The sequence below is a fragment of the Chanos chanos genome, chromosome 7, assembly GCF_902362185.1.
Source record: "Chanos chanos chromosome 7, fChaCha1.1, whole genome shotgun sequence".
NCBI lineage: Eukaryota > Metazoa > Chordata > Actinopteri > Gonorynchiformes > Chanidae > Chanos > Chanos chanos.
The window spans coordinates 32792491-32817415 of NC_044501.1; the positions used below are offsets into that span (position 1 = coordinate 32792491).

A 24925-nucleotide genomic window follows, 5' to 3' on the forward strand; every position below is an offset into this window, starting at 1 on the left:
GGAAACTTGGATCTGTTGGATGTGTAGAGAAAAGGAGGTTTGTGCTGTAAGATTTGTGGTGATTTCTCTTTATTTTGTTTAATATTAGTTTTTTTGTTTTTGTTTTTTGTTTTTTGTTTTGTTTTTCTTTTCCAGTATTTTTGTTAGAACTGCGGGGGTAATGTTAAAATCCCCAAAACTTACACTCTGACCCCCCAGCATCCCCCTGTTCTACACTGTAAATACCATGTCATTTGAGAACTGTACATATGTTAAAGCAAAAAGAAAAGCCAAGCAAATGTTATATTTTTGGCGTCTGATATTGTTTTCTTTAACTGTAGCCTGATAAATAAATCTTTTCTTTATTGGGGGATCCTGTCTGTTGTTTTTTGTATGTTTTTTTTTTTTTATATCGTTTCGAATGATTTGAGAAAATGAGTCGCTTCAGGTACTTAAAACACTTTATTCAAATCTCGTTTGCATTTCATCCGGCGGTCACACAAATCGTTGTGCCTGTCAGTTTGTAAACGCTAGAGGGCGCTATTTAACACTTACTTGATAGACATAAATATTAATAAATAAATTACAAATTATTTTAAAGTTGAATAAGCAACTCAAGTAACAACATGTCTGCACAGTCATTACCAAAGCAAATTAGAAGAAACATCTACCAAATATCACATCAACACTGAGACATTAATATCAGACACAAAGTTAATCAGCATAATGGTGCACAAAGAGAGAAAAGCTTGTTTTTCTTTGGTTACTCGGCATGGCGTTCCCAGGACTCCTCTGGTTCATCCTGCAATACAAAGAGGAAATCACCCTCAACCACCATGTATGCTCTTTCGTTTTATACATCGCAGAGGACAACAAGCATCCTACAAAAAACGAGCACACCCATAACCTGCTGTAATGAGTCCTCAGTGACTATCGCAGCAGCAGAATACGATTGCTCCGTATAAATTCGGTTTGAGTCTGGTGTAAGACTGTTTTAATTCAGTGTTTTGCTTTACTGAAAAGGGTTTATCCATTTGTTGTAGTTGTTGTTGTTGCTTTTTGTTGTTTCGTTTTATTCCATCACATCCACTCACCTTTCTGCTTCGAAGAGAGAGAAAGGAGCCACCGATGGGGTCCAGAGGGGCGGTTACTCTTCTCCTATTGGAAGAGAAAGGACGATTCTATATAACTCTAAATAAATTTAAATATTAAACTATATATTTAAATCGATTCCTGCTGACTCGGTGACCTGGATACAGGCAGTCCAGTTGTTTCTTTGGATGTCGGATATTAGAATAAATCTTTTGTAATTTCATGTTGCCATGAATATATTCGTCATTTCTGCAATGATGTTCAAATAATGCCACTGTGCTATATACAACTAATACAATACATCATTGCTCTGGATCTTTAAGACCACTGTGTGATGCACTTAGAGCTCTCTTTTAAAACGATGTCACCTCCTTGGTCTGTTTGGGTACTTACCTCTTGTCTTTTGGTTTGTGGCGGTGGTTGTTTTGGACCTGACCGTTGAGTCGGGACTCCAGGGGAGTATGGAAGTTCGAGTGCTGGGAATGACGTGACCCCCAATCCCGGGTCGTCACCCCCGCATCAGGTGGGAAAAGGTCAGTGAGATCAGAGAGCTCAGACAGGAATGGCGGAAGATCCTGGTCAAGCCTGTTAGTGTCCTAAACAGAGAGAGAGAGAGAGAGAATATGAGAAATCATCACATTATCGGACCGGTTTTAAATAGCACTGATTTCCTAATGGCAGCAATTAATGTAATAATTGATGCTGCAGTGAAAGCCACTGTATCACTAGTAGTAATAATTTAGACAATCATACGTAGATGAACAGGTGATAACAAAAGCGATGAAAATATTCTCAAATGAAAATAAAATAATAAATCATGTGATCCTGCTATAGCTGATACCGACTATTTATCAGCAGTAACGATAATAAAATGATAATGTATCAGCTATATAAAAGCACTGTCAGTCAATAAAACCGCATTTGCATCTGTCTGAAGTTGTGAGAGCATGGGAACCTCTGAGTGTGAAAAGTCTGTGACACTTACTCGTCTAAACCGCAGTCTGTCGGGCAAGAGGAAAGCGTAAAGCTCATCGATGAACAGGTAAAAGGCCAGGATCGGTAGCAGATACCTAGAGCAAAACATCTAGACAAACACATTAACACACACAGTTTAATATTAACGCATGAAATCGGCCAAATTTTTTTTTGAACTTGCTCTGATGTAGGATTTGCTGCGTGGGTGTAAGCGAAATTCTCATTTCAAATGTACGATTGTTTTTAAATCGACAATTAAATTTATGCCACAGTACATTCACGCAGAGGCCAAAATTGCAATTTGATTGACCTTCTAGTGAAGAGTCATATGAAAATGATCTTAAAGTTCCAAAATTACCTTTTCAGCTAAGCCTGGATGACAGTCCACCAGTTGTTCAGGAGCTACCAGTAAGTAGTTGGTTGAGTCAGTTCTTTGTGTGTGTGAACCCGCCGTCTTCTGTCTTGAGCATGGACACATTGGGTATTTGTAGACATGACCTTGGGGTGGGTTTATATGTACAAAGGATGACAAGATGATTATGGATGGGGTGTGTGTTCGTGTGTGTGTGTGTGTGTTCGTGCTGTGTGACTTCACCCACCTACCACTCCACGGAGGAAGAACACAGATGAAGACGTGATTAGAGCATCGTCATGGATGCTACATTGTTTACACTTCCAGAAGAATCTGGATGGAACTGGATGGGGCCCACAGAGAGGTCACCCCTTGAGTTTGTGCATTGTTATGGGATCGGCCACACATTCTGGAGCACAATTCGTCAGATCTGCTGATATTTCCATGAAAAACGTATCTTGGTTGACCTGTGTCAGGTTGACATGTCCTTCCTCGAATTATATATTGAAAATGTATCATAATACAATAAAGAAATAATTCAGGATCTCCAGAACCAAGCGGTGTAATGGTATTTAGCATTCATCTATGGAATATCATTGCTGAACGCTATAAGAATTAAGCAGCCACGTGCACATCAAGATTAACTGACTGAGAATCCGAATAAAATAATTATCTGTCATTGTGACACAAACCAAGCATGTGCATTTCCACCTGAGGCATTTCATATGACATGAGGAGGGTTCAAGAGGTAAGACAGTCAACACACACTCTCTCTCTGTGTGTGGCCGCATACAGCATCTGATAATCTTGTCTCGCTCAATTTCAGCAGTGGATCGCTATCCAAACCACACACTCAGCCAAAGGATCTAGGTATGCTGGAACACTGGGATTGGATGTAGTATCAACAGACATTCGTACATAAGGACCTGAAAGAAGAGAGAGAGGCCTCTGTGGATGGCCTACCAGCGCTCCGACACGTTTTCACGTTTCCTCTTCTCCTGCCCAGTCCTAATTAATGCTATTTCTGGCCACTGGGACCACCAAACATAGAGTAGCTGCTGAAAGATAAAGCGTATTGAAAATAAACTCTCCGCTTGGCCGTACTACTCTGGGCTTCTGAGTCCCGCCCAGACGTCTGTCAGCCAGGGCAGAGGCGAGATAGGCGTCCCAGATTATTTTAATGAGCAATGTTTGTGTGTGTGTGTGTGTGTGTGTGTGTGTGTTGGGGGGGTGAGGGGGCTTTACTTGCTAGCACACACACACTCACACACGCACGCACGCACACACACACACACACACACACACACACACCCTCCATTTTACCACCCACCCCCTGCTCTCTGCCCTATAAGTACCCTGACTGAAGCCTGGTGCCAAATATAGCACAAGGCAAGCTGTCATAAATTAGAAGGGGTATCAGCTCTCTTAGCAACATCGCTATAAAGAATGTCTCTCTATTTGTAAAACTGAATCTGAAAAGTATTAATATGGCTATGTGTTGTCAGTTGGTCTGTTGCATGTGCACAGAATCTTGACAACTGCAGTTTTGTGGAATTACAGTAATGCAATGAAACACCAGGTTTAAATTAATCGCCTTTGATTAACTGAATCAAGTGCGCTCATGCTTAACTGGAGCACAAATATGCAGTTTCTGATGGTTCCCATGGCTAGTAGACACTCTTCTGTATTTTATTAAGGTTAATGTTTAACATTTTGCAAAGACAGTTTGTTTGCCACAGGAACTTTAGAAGGTGTATTCAACAAGCAAAAACTAAAATAACTAATAACCTTCTGTTCTTGAGAATTCTACAAAAATACACATGATGTGATGGTAAAAATATATTTACAAATTTAATTGACCCCAGGAGATGTTATGACAGAGATATAAATTTGTATAAACACAGGAAAATCAGTGACTGAAATGAACACAACTGTAGCATCTTCACATAGTAAAAGTTTTAACATTGAACCGTTAAAAAGATGGTTCAGTTAAAGTTTACCATTAAACAGCAGATCAACGTAAAAAGTAAGAAGATCTAAAAATTAAATAACTTCGTATGACTTAGTTGTGTATGAAGGCTCCTCTCAGAGACAAACTGTACCACTGTTATCTGCTGGAGCCAAGATGACTGAAATACCACCCACTAGTGGAAAATCACTCAAAATACATCGGTTTGACTTGTTATTTTAGTTTCTATTTCTACTCTATTTTTTCAGAAGAAGTCACACACACACTGAGCAGTGAAATGGAGCCTCTGCAATTAACCCATCCTAATACTAGTGAGCACACACACACACACACACACACTATGAGCATTTTCCCTTTGGGCCTACCTGCTAATTATTCTACATTCTAGTTATTTAACATAATATGGCTTTGTCAACAATGTATTGACTGTATCAGGTGGATAGCTTCTGTAGCCAGTTTTGTAAAAGTTTTCAAATAACATTTTGACCTGTAGTTCTGAGCAGCTATTCCATCACTTAACATAGGCTAGACTGGGGCATGTTTTTGCTGCAACTAAGCGATTGCAGATGCTTTTATTGGGCCTTGTGACTGAAACGGGAAACATTCAGAAAGATAGGCCTATAAATCCCTAAAGAAATTATTTTTGTAGAAGTGTGTTCTTTCGGTGATTACACTCGAATGAGTCCGTTAACAAACACGGGGAAAAGCATACATAGACAAAAAAAAAACCCCGGCTTGATCTGATGTTGTCACTCTTAGCGAATGGTACAGATGGTACACACACATCTGCACGATCGTTTATTCCCATGAGGACAAACTATGGTCATCATTTGAAGTGCAACCCCGCCCAGCGATTCGGAGAACCACAAAGTCAAGGATAAGTAGAGCGTCACCTCACCGGATCCAAGAAGCAACAGGTAACTGACGCGGTGGCTTGGCAAATTATTACCATAAAACATATTCCGAACGCCTTGTGACTTCCGAGGGTACAGCTACAAGCTGAATGATTCTTTCTGTCATTGGGGGAACAATGGTAATTTTATAGATAAAGTGAAGGACTGTACGACAGTTTTTACAAAAGCCTATTTGCATGTTATGATTTGATTAATGTTATTAGAGCGTAACCCGCACATGCAGCGCGCCTATAAGGTCACAAGTAGCCTTCACTTGAAGAAATTGCGCAAAATTACCATTCAACGGAAATGTTCACGTGAACTAATAATGGGATTGTGAAAATTAGCCAAATGCCGCGCAAACGGCGCACCCATGCACATTTGGTATGCCTTTCCGTATGACAAAACGTCTATATACATATATCTTTAAACTTTTTGACAAGTAAATCTGATTTATCTGTCTGCCCTCTAAACATTACTACTGCAATTTGCATAGATCACGGTGCGATCCGATCCACAATTCAGTGAGGAGCAAAACGTCTCAAAGTAATCGTCACCGTCCAGTATCCGATGAGACTGTTTTTCAGCCATGCATACAGCTGCTGAACACCTAGTTTATGAGCAATTAACCGTTCCATGTTGATAAAAGATACATCTACTACTGCCTCACTGTAAAGACAGCAACACTTCATCAATGATGAACACAGCAGTTACAACGAGTAGGCTTCTAGAATTCGGACAATTCAGAAGTCACGACGAAGCGTAATGAGAGGAGTCAAGTCTATCGCCTATACAGTCACATTCACAGAAACTGAAACGCTAGAATAAGCCTGTGGTTTTCCTGACTGACGGACTTTCACACTTTTAGCAAAGAAGCGTAATCTAGAGTTAAACGACATCTTGTGACTTACTCATCTAAATACGTCAGACTTAGGGGAGGGGAATTTTGAAGAAATTATGTTTGGGCGGAGTGTGCTGAACAAGCTCGAAGCCGCAAACATCAAATTCTTGCTTGAGGAATACACAAATCGAAAGTCAAGAAAAAATCTTTATTGATTTTAATTAGGCTACCCTTTATTATTTTATGAAGCGATACGGAATCGTAAGGTTCGAAGAACTATAACTGTTACGACTCGTTGGACGTTTCATCACTCCATCGGTGAGATATTCATGAAAGCACATACTTGTTCAGGTTTACGGTCGTGTGTGTTCATACTGATGTTTGCATGTCGCACTTATTGGTGTGTATAATTTTACTCGTGATTTAAAAAAGCAAGAGGATTGTAGCGATACAATACATGTTTCAAAAGAACGGGGTTGCCAGTCACCTATTAGCCTAACCGTAGATCTACTAATTAGGTGTACGTTGGAGTGTTTCAAGGGAAACTGTTCAAGAGCTAAAACGACAAAACAACTAGAAATGACATTTCTTAGAAATCTCCGACAATACGTAGAACTATCTAATTAACATAATTAACAGGTTTCAAAGTTTACTTCCACAACGTACAGAATTTTGTTATTTTCTGTTATTTATTTACGTAGTCTATTTTTTCCCGCATGGTGGCAGGGGTTGATGGGCGTGGGTTTATGTTTGGGGTCATAAAAACTTAAGTAAGCCAAGGACCGCTTCCTGTCCTCCTCTTCACCCTCTGAAAAATATCGTTGAATAGCTAAGAATGAAACGTATACTGTTTTTTCCCCCACAAAAATAGTATTTCTCAATCTACGGCATCGACTGCAGAATTACGCTAAATTTACCCACGTGGGGGCGGGGGGCATTTCCTCGGCCTGTGTCAACAGGTCTTTTACATCCGTATCTGTACACTGTATGAAAGCTCCCAATATTCAACAAATATTTTAGCCATCTGCTTTAACAGCATGTCTCTCCCCGTCTGACTTGTTTGCGATTTTCTTCTATTCCATAAAATATGTCTCTTTCTCTGTTTGTATTTAGCATAGAGTCATTTCTTTGAGAAGTCGCTCCCTGGGTTACTCAGAGTTCAGCTCAAGATGTCAGGACCAGGTAATCCGAGGTTTATCTATTATATCTGAGGATATTCGCTTCCTTTCTTGCATTTCAAAGAAAGCTGATTGCTTTTTACTGTTTATTTGTTGATATCTCTTACTGTGAGAGTACACACTGATTGAGGTTTTAGAATTAAGGTTGAGGAGATAACATCTTCTTTGACCAAACTGCACAGATTGGGCACTAAATGTAATTTTTTTAAAAAAAGGAATTCTTGAATTATTAAGGAATTCTGATAATTCTGAGAATGAAGTTCTGAAAATATATACAGAATGTCAGAAAAAAAAACATTAAACATAAGAGGCCACTCTTTTAAAAATTTTATGGAAAAGTGTAAATGACATGATGGCACACAGTGGGTATCTTTACCAAAGAAACACAGCTCAGGGATATTCACGTCATACAAAACAGTCAAGTACAGGATGAGAACAGTCGTCAGTATCCTGTGTGCCTTTCCTGAACAGGGATATCTCGGACTGCTCTCCATCTGTCCTTTTGTGCAGACTGTATTCGCTTTGTGTCGACAGGATTCACTCTTGTGTTAATATTGTGATAATGACACAACGACCCAAACTGTGTCGTTGTGTCATTTTACGACTTCACACAAAATATCCCAAAGAGTGGCCTCTTAAAGATTTGATAAGTTTTAGTCCTGATGCTCAGTGTACTTACATTTCATCATTAACAGGGTCTACGGTCTGCATTTACATACATGGCTATATACATAATTCTGTCACACATGGTTAGCTACAGAACAGATAAGAAAAATACTCTTTATCTGTTTCAATATAAACAGATAAAGAGTAAAAATGTCGTGTAGGACACCAGCCTTTATCTATACCACAATTGCCCGAGAAACACCATTGTATCCCAGAATGTCATCAGTCACAAACAGGCACACTCTTGTTTGACTGGACTGCATTCTGTCCCTAAGCACATTGTAGAGTCATTCTAAAAATCCATTCGAATCATGTTTGGAGGCATTGTTTTGCCTCTCACGGTTTCTCAGTAACCTGATGCTCTAGGAGAGTTTCTGGCAAGCCAGTGTTGACCAGACAAACACGATTCTGGCCTTTTGTCGAGGAGCAATGGATTTCATTTTTAATAAAGTCCGTGTTACCATGCAAGCAAGTTTCCATGGTGTCATACGGTTATTTGTAATATTCAAAATATGTAATACTAAAAAAAATGCCTTAAAAAAGGTATTTCAAATGCTTTAAAGTTGTAACATTGTCTATGAGGAGTAAAAGATTTCCATGCAGGCCTGTGCCACACTGACCCTGAATAGTTTCCATATGATTCAGGCAAGCTTTTGAGCATGCCCACAAGTACTCAAGAACTCTTTCAACATCCCTGACATGTACTATAGTGAAATAAATGGGTGCTTCCACAATGCAATGCTTTGTTTAACGTTTCTTTGATATACGCACAGATGACAGCATACAGGGCTACCTATAATATTTCCTTTACTTTACAAGCACAACAGCAGCAGATGTCTACATATATACTGTATGTCTACTGTATACTGTAGAGAGCTTCCAATGCAGAACTGAATCAGTTGTTTCAGTTTTACTTGTTGTCATGTGACATTTCACAAAACATTTTCATGGAAGAAAACTCGACCTGCATACAGAATATTCTAGCAAGTGGTTTAGAGTGTAATCTGAAAGCTTGAAATTTTCACAAGATGACACGTTTGAGCATAATTCTTCAACAAGTAGATGGTTATGTCTATGAGAACATTTGATGGATTGAGTGACGGAGCTAGTTTTCTAAACTCATTGTCTGATTCAATGCACGTATATACTGAACTTCCACTGAAAGCTGACTGGCTTATCTGTTAGGGTGGGTTACATTTTTTTTGGCATAGCTGTGAACATTACAAAGAGAATTGCTCATTGACTTAATGGAAACTCCGCCCTCCCCCCACAATCCTTGTCAAATTGCAAAAGTTACTCACAATGCAACAAAAACTTGAAAGAGGTTCTAAGCTGACATGACATCCATGGGTTTTTGCGCAAGTCTTTCCATGGAAAGCAGCTGAAAAATAATCAAACACACTTATACACTTGTAACGCTGTCACTCTCTCATTCATTATCTAAAGCCGCTTATTCTAATTAAGGTCGCGGAGCCTGTCCCGGCATTCATTGGGCGATATACTATAGTTAATTCAGGGTCAAATGCGTGTTAATAATCTCATATCTGTATGTGAGACTTGAATGCACTTATGTCTGTCCATAACGTTCATTTGTCTTTTATTTATTTCAGGGTATCCGTCCCCAAATCAAACCCCATACCCTATGCCCCAACAAGGAGGTTACTCTGTTCCCCCTTATCCTATGCCTCAAGGTGGATATGGGGATCCCAGTCAAGGTCCCCCTCCAGTAGGGTTCAATGTGGGTTACCACCCTGGCCCTGGCCCTGAACAGCCAGTCATGTATCAACCTGGTCCAGTGAGCCCAGGACCACCTCAGGGTCCAGTGCCTGCATATGGAGGTAAAAAGCAGGCCCTGTTCAATCAGCTCCAGTAATCTAAGACTCTGTATATTCTTAATGATAGTTTTCACCTCGCTTTATTCATTTCATTGTAATGTATACATTTTCTTTCTCTGAATGAGAACCAAATAGTAATATTTTACTGTAATTTTAACTGTAATTTATATTTGCATTTGGAGGTGGTCCTCCCTCCGCACCAGCAGCTGCATCTGCACCAGCGGCTTTACCTGTCGGTGTCCCCCCTGGTTTGGAATATTTAACTCAGGTAGATTATCATGCTTTGTTCTTGTCTCTTCTTCTTATGAGCGTTTCAGCACTTTTATGATCTGTAGTCATTTGAAGAAGAGTGGTTTAACCAGAGTTTTGGCCTCTGAAAACACGACTGTTTTTCTTGTCCATTCTGCTACCTCACAGATTGACCAGATCCTGATTCACCAGAAAGTAGAGCTGCTGGAAGGTGAGTCTGAAATGTTTGTGTCTAATCTAAAGTGATATGACCCTAAGTTTTTTTTTTGGTTTTTGGTTTTTTTTCCAAGGAAATTCTGCACAAATGGACCATGAATAGCACAATGAAAACAGACAACATCAACTTTGCTTAGTGTTAGGCTCTTTTCACATCAAAACTATCTTGCATGCTTACTTAGGAACAAAAGTAAAGCTGCTTTCTTTGGTTGTACTGTAAAAGGCTAGCAACATTTGTTGTTCATGCCAAAGCCATTCACTTTCTGTGATGGGATTTGGATCAAAAGCGTTGTAATTTAAACAGTGAAGTCTTAAAGAGCAGTCAAACACAGACCTCTCTCATGTCTTCGGCAGCTTTCATCGGTTTCGAGACAAATAACCAATATGAAATTAAGAACAGTTTGGGTCAGAAGATCTACAAGGCTAAGGAGAAAAACGACTGCTGCACGCGTAACTGCTGTGGTTCGCTGCGCAGCTTCGACATGAAGATCAAAGACAACACGGACCGCGAGGTGATCCGCTTGATACGCCCTTTCCGATGCGCGTCCTGTTGGTGCCCCTGCTGCCTGCAAGAGGTAACGATACCAGACGGTTCCTCCCCCAGTTAGGGTAGCGTAACTCAGGCACTCTGGTCCAGAGGTTCTGCCGTTTTCTGTTTCCGCCTGCGTGTCTACGGTCGAGCAGAGAGAAAGCGAGTGCTTGTTTTGCAAGTAAAAATCAACCGCTAATTATGAGGCAACAACAGAAAAAGCACAAAGCAGGGCATAGTGTTTGCATAGGGCCAGCAACCTGTGCCTTAGTTTTGCATTTGGAAATCAGAAATGGAAAAGCAAATCTGGACTCTTGTCTGCATTTAAGCATCTACTAATACAAGCTGGAAATGGTTTGTCTTTGTTATAGTACAAAGACGACTAAAAAAATGCTCCTTGGTCCTGGCTTGGAAGAGTTACAGAAAACCTCCTGTTTTCCAGGAAAATATTTTAACGACGGTGCCAGTGTTTCAAAAATTCAGTTTGCTTCCAACATGCAAAGTTAAAATAAGTTCTGGATTGTTGCGTCCTATCAAGCTGTTTTCCTCCCATGAATGAGACATTGTAGATTTGAACTCTCTCCTCTGTTACCCAGTTGATTGGATCTCTCTCTCTCTCTCGCTCTCTCTCTCTCTCTCGCTCTCTCTCTCTCTCTCTCTGTCTCTCTCTCTCTCTCTCTGTCTCTCTCTCTCTCTGTCTCTCTCTCTCTCTGTCTCTCTCTCTCTATGTACCAAATCAGAGCGCTGAGATCTGTCTAATTTTCTCGGCCTTGGCTCAGAGGTGTCATATGAAGACACTTAGAGGACATTAGAGTTAAACACCCAGGATTTACTGCGTGTCATGTGAAGCACTTTACTTTTATTACTGTGAGTTAACAGGCAGCCAGACAGCAGAGCCGGCAGGGTCATCTGTGTCTGTGCAGCATGGAGATTAATTTGATCCATTTATAACTTCAAGCTACATAACACCAGGAGACGAGCCAAAAATAGGAAATGATAAATAACTGTCTAATTGAAAGTATGTCGATGTAAGTGTGTGAGGCCCACACAGCATACATTGCTATTCCATGACTTCAAATATTGCAAACATATTGATAATGTAATAACGTGTGTCTTTTTCCTTATACATCCAACTGTAATATAGGTGTATGCGTGTGTACATATACATTTTTTTTTACATTCACATATATGCTTTTGTGTGTTATTCAGTTGGAAGTTCAGGCACCCCCTGGCACCACCATAGGCTATGTGGTTCAGGACTGGCACCCTTGTTATCCCAGATTCTCCATCCAGGGCCCATCCAGAGAGACCCTGATGAAGCTAGAGGGTCCGTGCTTCGCCTGCAACTGCTGTGGTGACGTGAATTTTGAGGTGAGCGTTGCTGGAACTGAGCAAGCGGCTGGGGAGGATGTTTTGCAGCGGACAGAAAATTAGATTTTTCGTTGTTGATTGGATAGCGAGGCCAATTTAACTAAGTTTGGAATGCATCAGTGCGTTGATCCCAGTGCACTCAGCACAGCACAGCACAGGAAATCAATGAAAAACTGTGGTTCCTACTATGACCCTCCAAGTACAAATTAGACATTAGTCTCGAGTTGAGGTTTACACTCAGCGTGTCTCAAGAACTGGACCTCTGTCTCTCGGGCACACGAGAACCTCACAGAATAAGGTCTACAGAGGTCCTGTTCTCCTCTTTATAGACGCTCAACTTCTTTGTATTTATTTTCCCTCGTAGCTGAAGGGAAAGGATGGTGGGAAATCCATTGGTCGGATCAGCAAGCAGTGGAGCGGCCTTTTGAAAGAGGTCTTCACCGACACAGATAATTTTGGCATCCAGTTTCCTCTGGACATGGACGTGAAGATGAAGGCCGTGTTGATGGGCGCCTGTTTCCTTATCGTAAGTAACTGCTTCACACACTATCTTTCAGAAGGGTCCAAGATGATAGATCGGTAAGGATTAGAATCCTTGTACATATACAATGTGCCCGTGTCAAAAAAAACTGCGAGAGGAGATGCCCAAGTTTAAAGAGCAAGTTCGGTCATATAGAATGGTGGTTCTCAAATTGGGGTACACGTACCACAGGGAGTACACAGCAGTGTTTCAGGGGTGCGCCAAGGAACTTGTACAAAGTGTGAAAGGAACCCAGAATATCAGTCCTATTCAAGTAGCCAAATTCTGAATGAATGTTCCACTAATATACCTATTCAACTCCTTCACAGCCCAAAGCACTCATAACGTCTCCACAGGCAGTTTGGTTTGCTAGTTAGAATATCAGCTATCGCAAGTTTTCTTTACACCCGCATGGGGGGGTACGTGTCAAAGTCCGTCTTTGAGGAAACCAAAAAAAAAAAAAAGATTGAGAGCAACTGACATGGAAAACACATCATTTATAATCAGTACCATCCACTGTTTGTTTGTTTTTTTTTTAAGCTGCATACGATGTTCAAGATTAAAACCAGTTTAAAGCAATTATACTGTACATGGGTAATTCAGAGACAATATGGACATGGTCATAGTTGTATGGAGCAAGACGTTCTCATAAATTCGGTTATATCAGCTGAAAATCTCACGTCTCCCTCTTCTTTTGGTTGAGATGAATCTCCACTGACTCATTTTTTTTGTCCTCTCACAGGATTTCATGTTCTTCGAAAAAGTTGGAGATACTAACCAACGCAACACCGTGTTCTCTTAAGAGAGCGAGAGAGGACGGGGGAACAGCAAGAACGAGAAAGAGAAAGATGAAATAGAGACTTTCCTCATACCTCCTTAATCTGAAAACGTTTTTTTTTTCTCTTTTTTTTTTTTTTTTTAATTAATGACCACCTTTAGAAGCAAAACACTTCCTTGAAAATCCTGCCAGGTTTTATGCACTTTCTTTTGCATGTATTGAAGAATGAAGTGAGAGGATTTTTAAAAAGACAAAAAGAAATCTTTAACTGATACAGCCAAAGTTTGAAAAAAGCAGTTTGTATGCGCGCGTTTCGTTGTCTATGGAAACAAACCTGTTTTTCCAGCTCTTGCCCTCTCAGACACACCAGAGGCCTCGGCTCATTTTCCACTGTGACTTTATTTTATAACTCTACATTGTACTAATACATTTCAACACATAGCCATTTATATCAATTTTTACAGCATTCTCTAACAACAGCGTAGTTATGTCAGTGTTTTATGTTACTGAGTGTTTTTTTCTTTCTATACAGTTTCGTCCATAGTTTTATTCATGACTTTTATAACTGCCATGGCCTTTGTCCTATGGTATTTAGGCGTAAAATAGAATCAACAGTGCTAAAGTAGTTCAGATATGATCTCAGTATATAAATACATAGTTATACTTACTACACTTATGTTATGTCATGTTCCCAATTATGGTATAAATTGAGGTAAACTTTAAGATTAGATAGGATTAAATGTAGTCCAGTAAGGAATGAATAGGGATTGCAGTGTTTGGGGTTAGGATTTAGGAGTCTGTGTGCCTGTGTGAGCTACAGGAAAAGTTTGTGTCAAGCAGAGTTTTCAGTCTGTATTGGCAAAGAAGGAAACGTTGACCTAGAAAGAGAAAGGAGGGGATGGGGGGAAAAGAATAACATACACACACACACACACAACTTGACCAGGAAAATCCCAGGAAAATCCTGTTACCATTGAAACAGTGCAGTTTTTTTCCCTCCGTGTGGTGGATGACAGCATGCCAAGAAAACTCTAACTACCGTTTGTAGGGTGTGGAAAGCAGCAAGGCTCCACGGGGCTATTCAAGCACGTGTACGTTTTTTGTCTCTGCTAAAGGAGACCGCGCACCACTCCAAACATGTCGGGACATGACTGTGTTAACGAGAGCATCACTGGAGGAGACAAATGAAGATGACCTCTCTGTTGGGTGTGGATCTATCATCACTGTAGAAGAGCATTATATAAATTCTTCTTTTTAAAGTAGATTCATAATGAGGACATAGACATCAGAACCACAACTAACTGATAGATTATTTTGAGAGACACATGTTACACGATGAAAGCCAACATTTCGGTATTTGTTTTGTTTTGTTGCGTTTCAGCGTTTCTGCCTTTTTTGGGGGGAGGTGCATGTTTTTGACCTTGGTTTGTAGAAGTGCAGAGATCTGGAGGCAGTCTCTGATCTGCGATGCCATCATCTTTTTCTTGTTACGATGAACTATGTTTAATCTTTTGAATGGAACCAGAATGATGAAATATCTCTGTCATGTAAAGTCTATTGTGATTGTCTTGTGTTGGATAACATGGGTGTGTCTTTATGGAAGAAACTGGGGTCTAAAATACATTGTACTTTGTATACACAGATGATCTTTTCATTTATTTTGAATTACTCACTCACTCTCTAAGCTGCTTATCCTAATCATGGTCGCGGGGGGGTACTGGAGCCTATCCTAGCGCTCATAGGGCGAAAGGCAGGGAAACACCCTGGACAGGTCGCCAGTCCATCACAGGGCTTATTCTGAATTAATATTTCATAATTAGCTCACGTGCTAAGTTGAGCTTTACATATGTCACTGGTGCATTTTCCTCTCTAATGCAATGTACAGTATGTATGTATGTATGTATGTATCATTCAGTGTATCTTGATCATTTGAATTAAATTGGTAAATACTCCAGTGCTCCACTGGTAAATTACTCTGGCTTGGTAAATCTTTTTTGGGCACTGAAGACGATAATGACTCAACCAGCCCGCATTCCGGGGATTGCAGGACACCTTGCTGAGTCATTGTTTATATTTGTACATGGGTGTGTGCATTTGTGTGTGTTGTGCAATGAGATTTTGGTTTTCTCCATATTCCATTCATATACATCATTTCATTTGAATGTAGGACCTTGGTGAACTAAACGCGCGAACCCAGTCTGTAATGGAAAGCATGTGCCGTAACCTCTTCTAAATCGGAACAACCATTTGTCAACAGAGTATCAGAGAAAACAGACAAAGTTCATTTGTATGATGGAAACACCTGTCATTAAAATAAAACCTCTGCTTTTGAGGAAGTCGTATTTCTGCAACTTCCCTTCAGCAAGTGGCTTTAGATCGAGTTCATGCACCGGTGTTTTTTGAATCTCTGGCTGAGACAGTGCGAGAGAGAAAAAAAAAGACACCACCCAGTGGAAACATCTGGAAACACACGTGGAATGATGCGAACACACAAAGGGGCTTTGACTCATGTTAACATTCCTCCCTCAGCCTTAAATGCTTTAACTCTGGTTAAGGGTGTGGCTCTTTTCCCAGCCCACAAAGGCCGAGAGCTCCATTTCAGTCATTTCTTAAAGTAAAGCCAAGAATTTACCAAGGACCATAAACTTCAGATTACTCTGGTGGAGGCACAATATTGAGAATACTCCATGTCCACACGATACACATTTCAGCATTCTTAAAAATGATCGAATAAGTCACCCACACGTTTAGGTAATTATTGTACTTTAAGGTAACACACTTGCGATAACATGCCTATGACATGGAGGCTAGTCACAAAACAAACCCAGCAGAACAAAAGGGTCAATGAAACTCAAAATGAGGAACACCACATTCATGTGACGTCACCTTACACAAATTACAGGACTGTAAACTTGTCCCTGACCACTTTCAATATTTCACTCCCAACTTCCCTCCACGTTATCAACCAGCACTGATGCAGCTTGTATCAATTCTACTTTATTAGACAGATACAAACCGTGTTAATACAATATTTACAAGTTCATCAAGATAAAAAAAAAAAAAATATCTCAGGACTACCTGGACAGCAATAGTCAACATATTTCTCTTTTTGTGTTCTACAAAATTGTAAACGGTAAAACTGTTATCGCGAAAAATGAACATACGTCTTTTATCCATTCAAGCGGTCCTCTTTTAACGTCGTTCTTTTTTTTTTTTTGTTTGTTTGTTTTGGTTTTTTTTTACCAAAAACTCCTTCAAAGCAATGTCATAAAAATCGCATTTCTCCATTCTGACGAGGGCAAACACGCATTCGCTTCGACGTCACGCTTAAAAGTCTGAGGAACTAAGAGAAGGAATTGAGCATCTTCTAATCTGAAGTACCTGAACTCTCATAAAATGTGAGACTTTGAAGGAAAACGCGCTTAGGCCTTAAAGTTCACCGATGAGGAGTTTCTCCAGCCTGCGTTATACTCTCTCTGCTCGTCTGTCGTAGACTTCCCGCTCGTCCCTGTTCTTACGGAGGACGTGACGGCTGGCCAGCTGCAGGTCCCACTTGTACCGGGACAGGATCTTGTGGCAATCCTCCCGAGAGCACACGTTCATGAAAAACAGCTGATCGGTCTGATTCAGAGAAAGAAGGGGAGGATGGGAAAATAAACGAATGAGAGCGATGTATGAGCCCCAGATTCATGCGAAAGGCAGCGTAAACGTTGGATTTAAGGACGGAGAGAGAGCATGGGGCTTAGGGCTGGGGATGTGTAGAAAGAATAGATGAAGCTGGATAAGCGGAAAAAAAAAAAAAAACAGAAGAGAATGAATAAATGGCTGGAGATGTGGAGATACAGATAGAACGGACATTCAGAGATAGGCCAAATGAATGAATGAATGAGTGAATGAACAAAAGAGTAGAAAGGACTGAGCTGGATTTGGAGAACAAGTTGGAGAATTCACATAGGCAAAGCAAGGGTACTTCTGAATAGAACTGAATTGAGGTGAACGCCCCGTTACCTTGAGCTGCTGCTCCGCCCTCACAGGATTCCAGTCATTGCGATGTAATGCTTTCTGAACCTCCTCACTGGTCACCCCATGCACCGCCTCCTGTACCTGTCCAATCACAATGAAGCACAGACATTTATGACCTATAGAGACTGTTTTTACTGATATAGATTGACATAGAATGATAAATGAAAATTATAACAAGACCAACAAAACAACAACAACAAAAACAGCCATATCGCATCACACTTTTGGCCATTGGCCATTTTTAGCACACAGAAATTCAGCCAGTTTTTTTCTGAATACCCATAAGTCTCCTTTATGAATGAAAGATAACAAACATGGATAAAAGCTAAAAAGAACTTCCTGTTTTTGGTGTCACGTGAGGTAACACGCATGGCGAGAATCATCATAAACAGGCAGGAAACTGAGCACTGTTGCAACTCAAACCACAAGTTCTAGATATTGGAGGCACTATGACAAGGTAGTGCTTGGTTGAATATTTGTTAAAACTTGTTCTATATTTAGTACATCTGGCCAAGTTTGATGTTAATGAAAGGGCAACGTTAATGGCAACCCATGGCCTAAGGGTTAGAGGAAACGGGCTTGTGACCGAAGGGTTGCCAGATTGATTCCCAGGACTGGCAGGAAAACATCCGTGCCTGAAGTGCCCTTGGGCAAGGCACTTAACCCCCAACTGCTCCCCGGGTGCAGGTGTGCTGCCCACTGCTCCTGCACCTAGTGGTTGTGTTTGGTCTTTTGGTATGTGCAAGGATAGGTTAAATGCATCACAGATCACAGAGATTTTCATTTTAATCTTAAACCAGTGATTGACGTAATACAAAATAAAACGATGAAATACCTGTTTTATGAGGGACTCCTTGTCCAGCTGCAACTGAGGCGGGTACCTCTCCCGCACCCTCTCTCTCTCTTTCGCCCTCTCCCTTTCTCGTTCTCTCTCCCTTTCTTTTTCCCCGCTGTCATCCAGTTGAGGTGAAGAGTGCGCCAGCTGGCCCGTCTTTGCCAGGTTGGTGCCCACCACACCCTGCTGTTGGAGGGCCTGGGCCAGCTGGTGTGGATAAGGTTGTGGAGCCCAGGGACCTGGAACTTGATTGGCCATAGGCCTCCGATTTCTCGGCATCATCTGGGGATTGATAGGTTTGAAATTTGGGGGAGGAGGGCGCGGCGGCAGGACAAGGAGGGCGTCGCTGAATCTCCGAGGGTCCTGGCTCATTTGGGGGTGGGCGGGTCTCCGTAATTCGACCCTGGTTCCAACTCCTCCCTGAGCCTTGTCGGGTTTCTCCCCCAGAACCGACTCCAGACTCCGGGACATACCTGAGGATCACGAAGACACCAGACATTGCACCAGACTAAAGATGTCCATGTTCAAAGAATTACGAACACAAGTATACAACCATAAAGACGTGCAATGTTTGTTCCAGACGACTGTCTTTATTCATACACTGAAATGGATATCATCAAATATCTGGGGCTCTTGTTCAAGCATGATTATCACCTCCAGGAGCAACTTGTATACAAATTAAAAAATAAACAGTTAAAAATTAAATTGTAAAGATAAATGAACATGTTTAATAAATGGGCAAAACTTCATTACTCAGACCAATGACATAACGGATTACTGGTTGCACATAAACTTAGTCGGTTGAGACAAATGCAATGTTGTTACCATTACCTGCCATTCTCTTAAGATTGGAGTTCTCCACTCTCTCCCTGTTTGCCAGTGGAATTTTCCAGGCTGTATTTCTAAAATAGTCAGATAAAAACAGTCAAAGTCAGAGGACTGGGTCCCAAAAAGCAACAAATCAATTTACTAATTTACTCAGAAATGACCATATCACAGTTATTTATTTAGTAAGCAATCATGGGTAATTTATACACAAAAAAGGACATTTTTTCATGGTTTATTCCTGGATTTCCCCTTCTACACATCATTAGCCTCAGAGAAAATAACAAACAAATGCTTAGTTAATATAACACCTAACTCAAGTAGGTGCACGGTCACATTGAAAATCTTTTTGTATTAGAGACAAAAGGAGTCAGAGAAAAACACACGTCACCAGGGCGGACGGTAAGACCAGATTCCACGATACCATTACACATGTAAAGATTGCTATCTCAGTCAGACTCCGAGAGGTGTTGCTAAATTATCTTAAGCTGATCTTACAGATGGCGGCTTTGACAGCTACAAACAACAAAAAAATTCCAACTAACTAAACAGAATGTCCGCGTGTCAGCACGAGAGCAAAAAGCAAAACGCCGGCGCGGAAAAAACTGTGACCTACTCGTTGATACGTTCTGGCGTGCCCCAGCTGCGTTCTGGTTTGACGTCACCGTGCCCTGTGTGCTGCAGGCTTCCCCTTACAGGTGGGGAGATGACGGAGGGTCCTCCTGGGACAGTCAGGGAGGGAGCCGCCAGCGTCGCGGGGAACAACCCGACGGCCAGTGTCGTCTGGTTCTGTCCCTTCCACTCACAGAGTTCCAACCTGGGAAAGAGGAAACAGCGCGTACCACCAGGCGTTTAGTCGAGCCAAAACACAGCATGTATGGTGGAGACATAATATCCCTGTGTGGGGTTGCCAACTGTCGCTTAGAATACTGAATCGTTCGGTCACGAGGAAAACAATACTGTGTCGTGTATTAAACCCGCGCAGGATGCGTTTTGCTCAATACTGTTGCATTTGGTGATTAAAAGAAAGAATAAGTTTCAGTCTCAGAATTAAAAACTGCAGATTAGAATGGAAGACAAATTGAGAAAAAGGGGCAACACAGATTATCCCCTCCCTCCCTCAAGTACAGTGCAAAGAGTGGGTCTGTTGCTTGTGTGAATGAGCCCTGACATTGCATTGGCTGTTGCTACTACATGGACTTTAAACATGAAGGCCGAGTGAGATTTGGGATTCCAGCATGGGTTAGCATCCACAACCCTCGGGCATCATCATTTGTCCTGCTACAAACTGAACTGATATACGTGGTGGAATATAACATTTTTAAAACTTTGTTACTGTTTATTTGAATGACAAATAGTATATTAAAAGAATCACTGGTGCTCTAAACATGATAAAACAAAAACCCTGCTTAAATCCTTCTCCGAGATATCACAAGAAATGAACATTTAAGAAAATCTTTCCTAGGGGAGTACAAACAGCTGTCAAAAGTCTATGAAACTAATTGGTGTTGGCAAATGATTTTAAATACATTAAAAAAAAAAAAAACAGCTAGTGGGCAATGAAGTGAAACAGAAGAGTGAAAGAATTGTGGGACACTGGAGCCAAGTTTTAAAGATAAGTTTGAAATTCTTTGAGTTCCTGAGTGGACCCAATAAAAAAAAACCCTCTCCAAGAGATCAAAAGGCAGCAGGAGGTTTAAGATTCTGCTTCAAATTACGGTAGAAATGTTCTTCAGCAATAAAAGAGTGTAAAAGGGGGCTAACAGTGGGTTAATATTTACTCTCTCTCTCTCTGATTCTCTGTACTCTTTACTCTTTCCCCATCCCCCTCCTTACCCGTGGTCTATGACGGTCACCAGGTCATTGGTCTGTAGAGTCAGCTTCTTAGGCTCTGAAAAGTCTCTCACCGCACGTACCTCCATGGGCTGAGCCTGATGAGAAAGAGAGAATGAGAGGTAGAGGGGTACAAAAAAAAAATTAGCTTTTTTAAGTAATATGCCAATGCAGACTCCCCAGTCTTCTCTTTTCTGAACGTTTCACTAGTATTTCTAAATATTACCAGTTGTTAAGAGAGACGCTTCCCCTCTACCCTTTACATACTGACCTCAGCCACCAGCGTAGTCAGCTGAGCGAAAGCGGGCCGGTCGCCAGGGTTAAGGGCCCAACATTTACGCATGACGCCGTACAGTTCCTGAGGACAGTCTGAGGGCCTCTCCAGGCGCTCGCCCTCCCGCTCCACACGAAACAGGATCTGACAGGACAGGAATGGGATACTTAGATGACAAACGAGTATTTGAGAGAGTATAAAGGATAAACATTGATTCATCTCTGTCTCCATGTACCAGCAGAGAGAAAAATCATATACCATGTAGTGTAATGTTTGCCTCTTTCAATGGCTTACACTTAGACATTATCAACTCACATTTACATGAAGGTAAAATGTTCACACAAAACACACCTGTCTGCCCGACAACCCAAACCATGGCTCCTCACAATAGGTGAACATCTCCCAAAGCGTGATGCCGAACATCCAGACATCCGAGGCGTGAGAGAAAGAGCCCACGCGCAAACTCTCCGGAGCACACCTACAGAGAGATAGAGTGAGAATATTTCAAATATTTCAAACATAAACCAAGTATTTCTGCTAAGCTACAAGGATAAAGAGGAGATTTACCTTTGCAGGCAGAGCCAGCAAAGTTTCTCTGGGCATCCACCCAAGAACATTTTGAGAAACAGAAGAATTGCTCAAGACCTCGTACAGACATCATCTCACAATTATTTACGTGACAGACCTGCACCGCAACCACGAGCTTTATCCCTCCGATATATCCGGGCAAATCTCTCTTCCACTCACCATGCGAAAGGTATGCGTTTGTGCGCCGTCATAACATAGTGGTCTTTTTCCTGGCTGAGACCCCTCATCAAACCAAAATCTCCGATCTTCACCAGCTCGCGGGAGGCCAGCAGCACGTTTCGGGCAGCCAGGTCCCGGTGGATGAAACGCCGGCTCTCCAGGTACTCCATTCCGGCCGCGATCTGTGTGCCAAAGAGCCAAAGGCGGGCCAGGGGGTACTCGCCCTGGCGAGCTCGTAATATGTCGTATAGAGAGCCCAGAGATGCCAGCTCCGTTACCTACGTCACCGTGACAAGTGTGAGAAGGAATGAGGTCAGGTCAGATTAAGGCTATTGAGAAGTAGTCCATACAAAAATAGTGTTCATGTTGGCAAATTTGAGACATTACTCAGTGAGGTTTCTTGAACTTAGTAAGCAATGCTGACGCTCATCAGTTCATGAGTAATGGTGAGATTCACCAGCTACTGACAACTGTTATCTTCCCCAACGTCCACATAAAATAATAAACTGCCTGAGGACCATGCGAAAGCTTGAACCACATAGCTATCATGACATGTTCATAATACAGGGATTTGTGGTCTACGCAGAAAATATGATGGTTGCAGGAAACCAGGATTAAAAATGTCTGACAAATTCTCCTGAAATATACCGGGGAAAGTCCACAAACTTGAGTTTCATTGTTACTCACAAGCATCAATGAAGACAGCAAAAACTATCAAATGCTTGGAATCGGACAAGACGGAGCCAAGGTGTCTCCCTGTTGACCGTTTGACCGTGTTTAACTAGCTGCTGACTAAAGAGTTACTCACCATCTTAAGAGGCTGTGTGAGCACCACGCCATAGAGGCGGATGATATTTACGTGGTCCAGCGATTGCATGGTGGTGACCTCCTGAAGGAAGTCGGACAGTGTATCTGCTTGTCTCGAGACAGTGCTCCTTAACGACTTCACTGCAACAGGCAACTGGGAGAAAAGTGAAGGGCAGAGGAGAACATCACCCAAATGCCAGTGAGATAGGATGAAATTCAATGAAACGAACGTGCGACATTTTAAACATTGTGATTCTTGATGACCAGTCAGTGCTGATGAACCAGTCGAGTTCAACACAAAATCTTCTAGCTTTGAAGACAAAGATAACTTTCTTTGATTGTCTCTTCTCATGGATGGTACATTTTTATCCTAAAACCCTCCACCTGTAATTCTGTCAATGGGATGCAACTGAGGCCAAAGCACTGACACTTACAACTCGACCAGTGGGTGTTTGCCATTCGGCCCTCCTCACGACCCCAAACGAGCCCGAGCCCAACTTCTCTCCCATATTCAGCTCACTGTCCTGAATTAGACATGGTAATGAACGCCCCGGCTCGGAACCTTGAACTGCTCCACTGCCATTCCATTGGTCACCACCCTCTGGGCCACGGCCACTGAAAACCTGCAGGTATAAATACAAAGTGGAGTGACAGGTGAGTTCACCAATGATGATGAACAATGGATGAAAGAGATCCGGAAGGGTGCGAGAGAGTGTCATACTTTAGCCATCCATGACCGTGGCCGCGCGTTGCTTTTGTAGCGCTTGACAGCTTCCCATAACCTTCGCTGTCCTGTGCACACAAAAAGGTAACACACACATAAAACAGCACGACCGATGCATAATGATTTTAGACTTGTTACTCAAATGCACCTTGATTCCTACACATTAAGAATAGAGAATAGATGTACCAACTGCACATCATTCATAGATGATTGATCATATTGCTCACTAAATTACAGCACACAGGAATATCGGTAAGAAAAAAAGTTTTTTTTTTCATGAAATGAGCACTGGGACTTGCATATCATTATTGTATCACTAGCTAGCTTCATTTATCTTTTCTTCAGGCTTACCACCTGACCGCACTGACCTGGCTTGCTGATGCCAATCTGCTCAAGGTCAGATTCCTTCACATAGGCCAGGTGCTCGATACGTGTCACGTTAAGTCCATCTCGAACACGGTGGTAGAACTTCTCGAGTTGAACCTCAGCAAGAAGCTGGTACAGCCACTGAGTGTCCTGATCCATCAGCGTTACATTATCCAGAACATCAGAACTAAGCGTAAAAAGGATGAATAGAATGAATAACGAACATACTTGAGTTCTCATTCTGCCCTCACGTTAAGATGATTTACATATATGACCTCTACGGTGTGGATAAAGACCAAGCATTTCACATGGACTTGTGGTGTGGTGGCTCATGAGCAGCAGTGAAGACACAGTCTCTGTAATGAGTACTGAGAGGTTAACTATACTAGTGCTGTCGTGTTGTATCCTAGTGCACTACTGTTAACCATTACTGCTTTGCGGAGTCACAACTGAGTACAAGACCAGAGGTCAAAGAGGTCAGACATACCTTAGCATTAATGAACAGCAGGTGAGGAAAATAACTTTAACAGCACAGTGAGGTATACTTAATGTAATTAACTAATATATTGTGCAGCAAGGTTATAGCACAGAGAGCGAATAGATCTTAACAACTGAATGCAATTTAACAACTGTGAGAAGAAAAAAAAGCCCAATGCCCTCAATATGTTATGTATTTTCCATCTTCTACATGTACAATAAAAGAAAGATCTCACTGAGGGGTCTTATTGTGCGGAGGAGTAACGGTGACCAGAGACTTAAGTGTTGCAACCGGTTGTGAAAAGTCGTGCCTCAGAGAAACTACACAAAGAGGCCTCTCTGTGTTTCCATGGTCACCTGACAAGAACGGACTAAAATGCCGAATGAAGAACAATCAAACCGACGGAGATGAGGGAGCTGTGGTGGGGAGGGCGTCGAGTGCCAGCAGCACACATCACAGATTTTCTGACCAACATCAAAGCATTGTGCCACACAACACCATGCATCCTTATTACTTATATTTAAATACTTCACAACACATTCATTCATTCATTCATTTGGAAACAAGAAC

At 41.6% G+C, this 24925-nt stretch overlaps 2 protein-coding genes across 2 annotated transcripts; one reads left to right on the top strand and one right to left on the bottom strand.

The window, feature by feature from the left end:
* Nucleotides 1-6363: 6363 nt before the first annotated feature.
* On the top strand, nt 6364-13505 carry LOC115816965 (phospholipid scramblase 2-like). Its single transcript, XM_030780163.1, has 9 exons — nt 6364-6419; nt 7215-7283; nt 9556-9783; nt 9963-10048; nt 10198-10240; nt 10600-10820; nt 11984-12145; nt 12510-12671; nt 13408-13505. Exons 2-9 carry the CDS (start codon nt 7271-7273, stop codon nt 13465-13467), a joined length of 975 nt encoding a protein of 324 aa, XP_030636023.1. The 5' UTR covers nt 6364-6419; nt 7215-7270; the 3' UTR covers nt 13468-13505.
* A 3219-nt stretch (nt 13506-16724) lies between these two features.
* tnk1 (tyrosine kinase, non-receptor, 1) lies at nt 16725-24036 on the bottom strand. The gene is made up of 13 exons (XM_030780496.1): nt 23880-24036; nt 23509-23579; nt 23222-23410; nt 22789-22941; nt 21981-22258; nt 21585-21711; nt 21231-21377; nt 20963-21057; nt 19743-19943; nt 19133-19203; nt 18302-18774; nt 17452-17547; nt 16725-17064 (listed from the first exon to the last, which is right to left on the bottom strand). The coding sequence occupies exons 1-13, from the start codon at nt 24034-24036 to the stop codon at nt 16909-16911; spliced, it is 2214 nt and encodes a 737-aa protein (XP_030636356.1). The 3' UTR covers nt 16725-16908.
* Between the last annotated feature and the right edge of the window lie 889 nt (nt 24037-24925).

Bases quoted from the DNA above. Each gene is read 5' to 3' on its own strand.
- LOC115816965 (XM_030780163.1), top strand. The intron at 10,049-10,197 runs GTAGATTATCAT...GCTACCTCACAG, and splicing joins GTTTGGAATATTTAACTCAG to ATTGACCAGATCCTGATTCA. The intron at 12,672-13,407 runs GTAAGTAACTGC...GTCCTCTCACAG, and splicing joins TGGGCGCCTGTTTCCTTATC to GATTTCATGTTCTTCGAAAA.
- tnk1 (XM_030780496.1), bottom strand. From the start codon at position 24,036: ATGGATCAGGACACTCAGTGGCTGTACCAGCTTCTTGCTGAGGTTCAA. The intron at 23,411-23,508 runs GTATGACACTCT...TTATACCTGCAG, and splicing joins CACGGTCATGGATGGCTAAA to GTTTTCAGTGGCCGTGGCCC. The intron at 21,378-21,584 runs GTGTGTTTTGTG...CTGTCCTGTCAG, and splicing joins TTGGGTTGTCGGGCAGACAG to ATCCTGTTTCGTGTGGAGCG.